The sequence below is a fragment of the Chlorocebus sabaeus genome, chromosome 6, assembly GCF_047675955.1.
Source record: "Chlorocebus sabaeus isolate Y175 chromosome 6, mChlSab1.0.hap1, whole genome shotgun sequence".
NCBI classification, from domain to species: domain Eukaryota; kingdom Metazoa; phylum Chordata; class Mammalia; order Primates; family Cercopithecidae; genus Chlorocebus; species Chlorocebus sabaeus.
Window position 1 is genome coordinate 42,415,221 of NC_132909.1, and position 9,391 is coordinate 42,424,611.

General features: G+C 43.4%; 1 protein-coding gene across 1 annotated transcript in view; it reads right to left on the bottom strand.

Annotated features, from left to right (window-relative positions):
• LOC103234279 (uncharacterized) overlaps positions 1-8,826 on the bottom strand; it is a 102,385-nt gene extending 93,559 nt beyond the window's left edge. Inside the window, 2 exon segments of the mRNA XM_037992347.2 lie at positions 7,176-7,268; positions 8,641-8,826. Of these exon segments, the coding sequence (XP_037848275.2) occupies positions 7,176-7,268; positions 8,641-8,643 (96 nt within the window). The 5' untranslated portion in view covers positions 8,644-8,826.
• Positions 8,827-9,391: the final 565 nt, after the last annotated feature.

The window sequence follows — 9,391 nt, forward strand, 5'->3', positions numbered from 1 at the left end:
GGGCCAGACATAAATAAGGCCTCCAAAAAGGATGAATCTGAACAGAATTTGGGCAGGGAAAGGACCCTATGTAGAATTCTGTTCTCTCTGCCACCAAGGTATTTCCAGTTCTGTTTTTCCTAAGCTTACCTAAGAAAATCTTAAATCCCAGAGCTTATGTAACTTTAATCTATTTTTGCCACTGCCCTGTCAATTTTATAACATATACTAATAAGCAATTTAAACAAATGTCTTAAAGTTCTTTAGAATAATTATATTAGAAGATAAATACATATTCTTAGCAAAGTAAAAGAAAACAAATAATAACAAATCTTTCACTCCATAAATATCCCTTCAGGTGAAGATATCAGAAGTAACAATATAAAAGAGTGGCCCAAATTTCTTTTGGACACATCTATTCATTGTATCAACCATACAATGCTTAATTCACACATGTATCCAGTTGTTAGTCTAGACAAAATGTTCCTGGATAGTAGGGACCATGACTGCTTCATCTGTTTTTTTGAATGGCCATATAAAATGAAAACAATTGCTTTATCTGTTTGAGTCACCAGACCTATTGCTTTCATCCAAGTACCCGGAAACTTGAGAAACTCTCATCTGGGGACCAACCAAAGTTATCTCTTGTATGAGGGGAGAAAAAAACATAGAATTGCCGGGTGTGGTGGCTTATCCCTGTGATCCCAGCACTTTGTGAGGCTGAGGTAGGGAGATCACAAGGTCAGGAGTTCAAGACCAGCCTGTGCAATATGATGAAACCCCATCTCTACTAAAAATGCAAAAATTAGCCATGTGTGGTGGCAAGTGCCTGTATTCCCAGCTATTTGGGGGGCTGAGGCAGAAGAGTCACTTGAACCCGGGAGGCAGAGGCTGCAGTAAGCCGAGATCGCACCACTGCACTCCAGCCTAGGCAACAGAGCAATACTCCGTCTAAAAAAAAGAAAAAAACAAAAAACAAACACACACACACACACACACACACACACACACACACACACACACACAGAATGACCCATTTCTCTTACGCTAAGCCAGAAGCAGAATTAACCACTCTTGTCAGCCTGACACAATTCTGCCCTAGACATCCTCAAATGTCTCAAAGACGCCTAGGTGATTGTGAGAGGGTTCTTAGTGACCCTGGCTGATGGCCCAGTGATAATCCAGGCTGGAGAGATTCAGGCTGATTCTAAATAGAAAATGGCCTGGTGGAGTTCCAGAACCTAATCACTTGTCCCAATTTGGTAGCTTTTGGGTAAGGAGAAGGACAAGAATACTCTACTCCAGTATCACATTTTATAGGTAGGTATAGTTGTGGTCATGGCTATGGATACATTATGACTTCGATATCTCACTCTTAAAATGCTGATTCTGTCATCAGATTCTATTTACATCTGGAGCCTCTCGCATGACTGTGGTAAATCACTGAACAAGATCTGAAAAGTTTTAAGAACCACACTCTCAAAGGGGGCTTTAAGATGTCTATGTTGACAACTCACAATGGAGAAAATGCCTCCTGTTGGTTTTCTGTACATTCTCAATCTAAAGTCTGACCCTGTCCTGTAAATCCCAGGAAGATGCCAGACCTTATGTGCAGATTCTAGGTAGGATCAACCACACTCTGCATTCTTGGGTGTTACAGCACGTGGAGTACAATCAAAGGAGAGATCCCCTCATAGAGGCTGCTCTAGCTCATTCTACGTAATATGACTACCTAAAAGGAAAAAGCGGAGGCAACATGAATATAAGAGAGTTTATTTGGGCCAAGCTTGAGAATAGTAACCTGGGAGCAAAGACACATTTTCCAAAGACTGAACAAATAAGAAACTGAATCCCTGAATAGACCAACAAGCTCCAAAATTGAATTAGTAATAAATAGCCTACTAAAAAAAAAACAAAAAAAAAACAAAAAAAAACAAAAAAAAAAAACCAAGAACCAAATTCCTAGCTGAAGTCTACCAGTTGTATAAAAAAGAACTAGTACCACTTCTACTAAAAATATTTCAAAATACTGAAAAGAAAGGACACCTTTTCAACTCATTATATGTAAGAATAACATCATTCTGGTATCAAAACCTGGCAGAGACCAAACAAAAGATAGAAAACTTCACGCCAATATCCTTGATGAACATTGATGAAAATATCCTCAATAAAATACTGGCAAACTGAATTCGGAAGAACATCAAAAAGCTAATCCACTATAATCAAGTAGGCTGCATCTCTGGGATGCAAGTTGGTTCAACATACAATCAATAAATGTTATTCATCACATAAAGAGAACTAATAACAAATACCAAAAGATGATCTCAATAGATGCTAAAAACACTTTCAATATAATTTAACATTTTTCATGTTTAAAACCCTCAACAAACCAGATATTGAAGGTACATACTTCAAAATAATGAGATATCTATGACAAACTTACAGCCAACATACTGAATGGACACAAGCTGGAAGCATTCCTCCTTGAAAACTGGCACAAGATAAGGATGCCTTCTCTCAAAACTCCTATTCAACATAAAATTGGGAATCCTGGCCAGAGTCATCAGAGAAGAGATGAAAATAAAAGGCATTCGCCGGGCATGGTGGCTCACACCTGTAATCTCAGCACTTTGGGAGGCCGAGGTGGGCGGATCACAAGGTCAAGAGATTGAGACCATCCTGGCCAACATGGTGAAATCTCATCCCTACTAAAAATACAAAAATTAGCTAGGCATGGTGGCGTGCGCTTGTAGTCCCAGATACTCGGGAGGTTGAGGCAGGAGAATCGCTTGAACCCAGGAGGGAGGCGGAGGTTGCAGTGAGCCGAGATCATGCCACTGCACTCCAGGCTGGTGAGAGCAGGACTCTGTCTCAAAAAAAAAAAAAAAAATAGAAAAGAAAAGGCATCCAAACAGGAAGAAAGGAAGTCTAACTATCCCTGTGGGCAGATGACATGATTCTATATCTTCAAAACCCTATAGTCTCAGCAGGAAAGCTCTTTAAACTGATAAACAACTTTAGCAAAATTTCAGGATACTAAATATGTGTATAAAAATCAGCAGAATCTCTGTACATCAAAACATCCAAGCCAAAAGCCAAATCAAAAACATTATCCCATTCGCAACTGCCACAAAAAGAACAGAATATCTATGAATATAGCTAATCAGAATGGTGAAAGATCCCTATGACAAGAATCACAAAACATTGCTTAAAGAAGTCAGAGATTGGCCGGGCGCGGTGGCTCACGCCTGTAATCCCAGCACTTTGGGAGGCCGAGACGGGCGGATCACGAGGTCAGGAGATCGAGACCATCCTGGCTAACACGGTGAAACCCCGTCTCTACTAAAAAATACAAAAAAAAAAAACTAGCCGGGCGAGATGGCGGGCACCTGTAGTCCCAGCTACTCGGGAGGCTGAGGCAGGAGAATGGCGTAAACCCGGGAGGCGGAGCTTGCAGTGAGCTGAGATCCCGCCACTGCACTCCAGCCTGGGCGACAGAGCAAGACTCCGTCTCAAAAAAAAAAAAAAAGAGAACTCAGAGATTGACCAGGGACGGTGGCTCACGCCTGTAACCCCAGCACTTTGGGAGGCGGGGGCAGGCAGATCACGAGGTCAGGAGTTTGAGACCAGCCTGACCAACATGGTAAAACTCCATCTCTACTAAAAATACAAAAATTGGCCAGGCGCAGGGGTGTGTGCCTATAATCCCAGCTACTCAGAAGGCTGAGGCAGGAGAATCACTTGAACCTGGGAAGCAGAGGTTGCAGTGAACTGAGATCAAGCCATTGAACTCCAGCTGGGGCAACAGAGTGAGACTCCATCCCAAGGAAAAAAAAAAAAAAAGAAGTCAGAGATTACGGCCAGGTGTGGTGGCTCATGCCTGTAATCCCAGCACTTTGGGAGGCTGAGGCAGGTGGATCACGGGGTCAAGAGATGGAGACCATCCTGGTCAACATGGCAAAACTCTGTCTCTACTAAAAATACAAAAATTAGATCCAGGAGTGCATCCAGAGAAAACCATGCCAAGGATCTGAGGCCCACATCACTGTGTCATAAAAAGTGCGATGACCAGGTTTATGGATCACTCTATTCTCAATGACAGAATCTTCAGTCTGTTAAGGAGATATGGTTGCGGAAAGACAAGATGAATTGTGGAAAGAATGCAAAGAGGGGGAAAGTAGGAGGTTTCCCAGTTCCAATGGCTGACTAATGGGAGGAGGAGATGGAGAAAGCAGAGTAAACTGATTGGACTAAAAAAAAAAAAAAAGTACAAAAATTAGCAGGGCATGGTGGCAGGCGCCTGTAATCCCAGCTACTGGGGAGGCTGAGGCAGGAGAAATACTTGAACCCGGTAGGTGGAGGTTGCAGTGAGCCGAGACGATGCCATTGCACTCCAGCCTGGGCAACAGAGTGAGACTCCATCTCAGATTTTAAAAAAAAAAAAAAAAGGGGAGAAATGTCAGAGACATATCATTTCAAATGAATCAGGGCAAATCCATTTTGAACAGGGGCTGGGTAAAATGAGGCTGAGACCTATGGGGCTGTACTCCCAGATGGTGAGGCATTCGAAGTCACAGGATAAGAGAAGAGTTCAGCACAAGATACAGGTTATAAAGACCTGGGTGATAAAATAGGTTGCAGTAAAGAAGGTGGATAAAACCCACCAGAACCAAGATGGGATGAGAGTGACCTCTGGTCGTCCTCACTGCTACACTCCCACCAATGCCATGACAGTTTACAAATGCCACGGAGACATCATGGAAACATCAGGAAATTACTTTACATTGTCTAATTGGGAAGGCAAAAATAATCCACCCCTTGTTTAGCATAGAATCAAGAAATAAACACAAAAATGGGCAACCAACAGCCCTCAGGGCTGCTCTGCCTATGGAGTAAGCCATTCTTTTATTCCGTCTGTTTCCTAATAAACTTGCTTTTACTTTATAGACTCACTCTGAATTCTTTCTTGAGCAAAATCCAAGAACCCTCTCTTGGGGTTTGGATTGTGACCCCTTTCTGATAAGAACTCTGCACATTTTCTTTTTCTCATTAAAAAAAAAAAAAAATCAGCTGAATTTGTCTTCATTGGTCTAAATAAAATTTTTCACAGGCTCCTGAATTTGGAGCTACTGTCAGTCTGAGCCAATATACAACTCCATTTTATGTCCCTCCCAAGAACATGCTGACTTCAGGGTAAAACATTCTCTGATCTAAAATCTGATTATTTCACCCTTCATTTGCCAGTCCCCTCCAACTTCTTTCTAATTTTGTTTGCTCCTCCCCATGAAAGAAAGCCCTTGTCTGCCTAAACTTTGCAATCCTTAAAGTTCTTACGGTTGGTATTTCTTCCTGTTGCAATAGTCTTTTGGAATTCAAATTTTTAACATAAAACTAACTTTGTTATATATTACAAAGTCTAGAAACTGCCTTCAAACAATAACAACTTTATCATCAGTAAGACCCTCCCAATCCCCTACCATCTTAACCTTAACTGTATCTGCCTGTGGGTCCCCACCTTTCCAGGACTCTGTAGCCTCTCTCAGCAGAAAAGCTTCTTCCTCAGGTAGAGTGAGCAGGCGGGACATCTGCAGGGGAGGCTCCCCAGAAAAAAACTAACTGAGCCTGTAATAAACTCCTTTTGCAGGCTCAACACTAGCCTTAGCTCTGAGTCACTGGGCTCAAGCTTTAATTTCTATGTTAGACTTATTCACTTGGTTTTTGAAACTATGTGTTTGAAAAATCTAGCAAAATTACTCAAACACAGTGTTCATATAAGGGAAGGAAATTTTAAAGTGTCTGCAATTTATACCTCAATAAAAAAAGCAAAAGTATCTATTTCTTTCATATATGCATTATTTTATTAATTCCATTAAGAATCATTTAGTAAACAATTAGTCATATGGGAAAACTTCTAGGTGGTACCAAGTTTCATCTCATAAAATTTAGCATGAAACTCAGAAATCAAGATAAAGGGGTTTGAACAGAGATATTCACTGTCACAAATTTACCCTGCAAAAAGAGGAAATGATATTTTCATGCATCTATGTAACTCACCAATTATCTACCACATTTTCTTATAGAAATGTATTTATTTTCTACAAAAAAAAAATGGAATAGAGATTTTCCCCACTCATTTCCTTGGTAGCATTCTAAAAGCTGAGCCTTAGAATTCTGTTTGAAATCACCCAGCCATAAAAAAACACACCTGAGAAAATTTCTAAACTCACCTGGGGAGAAAAAAAAAAAGGGAATAGAGAATTTTTAATGAATGAAATATATTATTAGATACCAATTTTTTTCTTAAACCCACCACTTTTATGCCTTTGGTAAATATTTTCCTACCTTTCAAGCCCTACTAATATAATACAATTTACAGCTAAAAAACTGAGGTTAAAATAATCGAACAACTCTTTTCAAGGTGACAAACCCAGGGAGTGGCAGTGCTGATTAAAAACAGATGTGTGTGACTCATGTTTCAAGTCAGGCCATTCAATCACTTGAGAGTCTTCCACCCACCCCTGCTCACTTATGTGTTCAAGAACCACCCATTCAGGAGACACCACACTATGCCCCAATGACTGTCCCATGGGCATTTAAGTTTGCAAGTTCTTGCCGGGCACGCTGGCTCAAGCCTGTAATCCCAGCACTTTGGGAGGCCGAGAGGGCGGATCACGAGGTCAGGAGATCAAGACCATCCTAGCTAACCCGGTGAAACTGTGTCTCTAATAAAAAATACAAAAAACTAGCCGGGCGAGGTGGCGGGCGCCTGTAGTCCCAGCTACTCGGGAGGCTGAGGCAGGAGAATGGCGTAAACCCGGGAGGCGGAGCTTGCAGTGAGCTGAGATCCGGCCACTGCACTCCAGCCTGGGCGACAGAGGAAGACTCGGTCTCAAAAAAAAAAAAAAAAAAAAAAAAAGGTTTGCAAGTTCTTACACCATCTCACTGGGGTCAGTGTTTTTCTTTTTCCTTTTGTCTTTTGGGATACTATTTTTTTCTGTCACAAATGTTCCACTTTTTTCCACTATTTCACTTTCACTATATTTATTTCACTATTTTTCTGCCCCCTTAGAGAATCCAGGGGCAAAGATTATTTGTTTTCCCCTCAATACCAGAATCTGATTGGTTGACCAGCAATGTGTCTCCAAGAGATGAAAGCTGGGTTGGGTAAAGACAATTTTAACATCTCAAGGGGTTACCTTTTCATAAAAAGAGTACACCAGAAGATTCCTCTCAGCCCCAGGGCATCCATTTGCTTCCTTGAGAGGATACACTCCAGACTTCAGGTTCTCCTATGGGAGAAAATAACCCAGAAGCTGATATCCACTAGACACTCTAGCTGACATAACCACAGCAGATATCTTGGTTTATCTCCAGACAGTACTAAAACTCAGGACCAGGAAAAAACTGAAGGGTGGCTGAGGACACATAACCCCATAAAGTTTCCAAAGGAAAACCTTGACCCCAAAACATCCTGAGACAATCTTGTAATCCTAGCTACTCAAGAGACTGAGGCAGGAGAAGCTTGAACACGGGCAGCGGCAGAAGTTGTAGTGAGCCGAGATTGTGCCAGTACACTCCTCCAGCCTGGGCGACTAGAGCGAGACTCCATCTCAAAAAAAAAAAAAAAAAAAAAAAAAAAAAAAAAAATCTAACTCAAGAGCATCGTTTTGAAAATTACTACATTGAAAGACATAAAAAATCAGGCTTAACCAACTATCTACTGCCAATTAAGCTCCGATTACATAACCAGAAAATTTTCACCTTTATTGTACAAACTGAGAAACTACACAACTGTACCTAACCAATTACTGAATTTGGCTTTCTTCACGCACCTTATAAAAGTCTTTCCTTCAAGCCCCACCATGAAAAACAAATTACAAACCATAGCTGGGTGCTATACAGTGTTTGCATCACTCTTTGATTAATTTCTTAAATATTCTTGCGGTGACTTCTGCGCAATTTCTCCCCCCCCGACACGGAGTCTTGCTCCGTGTTACACAGGCTGCATTATACAGGCTGGAGTGCAGTGGCGCGATCTCGGCTCACTGCAACTTCCACCTCCCAGGTTCAAGTGATTCTCCTGCCTCAGCCTCCCAAGCAGCTGGGACTACAGTCGTGTGCCACCATGCCCGGCAAATTTTTGTATTTTTAGCAAAGACGGGGTTTCACTATGCTGGCCAGGCTGGTCTTGAACTCCTGACTGCGTGATGCGACCGCCTGGGCCTCCCAAAGTGCTGGGATTACAGGCGTGAGCCACCCCGCCCGGCCTGTACATTTTTAATAGGAGAAAAGAGGAACTAGGAACCCAGGACCAAAGTTCTTTCCATTCATGAACTCGCACCCCAAGTCAGGATTCTCCAGTGAGGCTCCTCCCTCCCTGCACAGTCTGGGAAAGACGCTGCGCTGCGGAAGCAGAGCTGCCCAGAGAGGGCTCCGGGCCAGGGCACAGTCACTGCGCAAGGAAGACAGGACGTGCCGGGGCCCGGCTGTCAGCGCAGCCGCCATCTTATGGCTGATGGGTACTGACGCCGAGCTGGACAAGAGAACTCGGGGCGCAGATTGTGGAGCTGACTGCGGAGAGGCCTGAGTCCCGCCACAGCCACGTTCCATCGGTTCCAACCAGCCCCTCCCCTCTCGGAATGTCGGACCCGGCACTCTCACCATTTCTAGGCTTCCAGGTGTTCCTGGCGTCTTAGTTGTAGCTCTCCCAATACCTGCAGGTCACAGGGCCACAGAGCCTGGACCTCTAGGAGGAGAGGACACAGATCAGTGAAGGCGAGACCTGGAGCTCAGGCCACAGCAAGAGACAAAGGCCCCGCCAAACCCGGAAGCCGCCCTGTCGGTTTCACTTGCGTGCCTGATTGGACGGTTCCCAGCCTGGCGCCTCTGATTGGATAATATTTAAATCCCCGCCCCCTCAGGTCCTGATTGACGGAAGATGTGATGAGATGCGGGGCTGAATGAAGAGTGACAGCCTAGGCTGCATCCTTCTCTGACAGGGCTTCCTCGCCGAGCTGAGCCAGGCCCACCGCAGAGATTATTTGCATTTAACCTTGTGTATAAGGTCATATGCACTTATAAATAATATATGGGGCTGGGCGCGGTGGCTCACGCCGGTAATCCCAACACTTTGGAAGGCCGAGGGGGGCAGATCACCTGAGGTCGGGAGTTGGAGACCAGCCTGACCAACATGGAGAAACCCAGTCCTTACAAAAAATACAAAATTAGCCGGGCGCGGTGGCCCATGCCTATTATTCCAGGTACTCGGGAGGCTGAGGCAGGAGAACCGCTGGAACCTGGGAGGCGGAGGTTGCGGTGAGCCGAGATTGTGCCATTGCACTCCAGCCTGGGCAACAAGAGCAAAGCTCTGTGTAAAAAAAAAAAAAAAATATATATATATATATATACATAC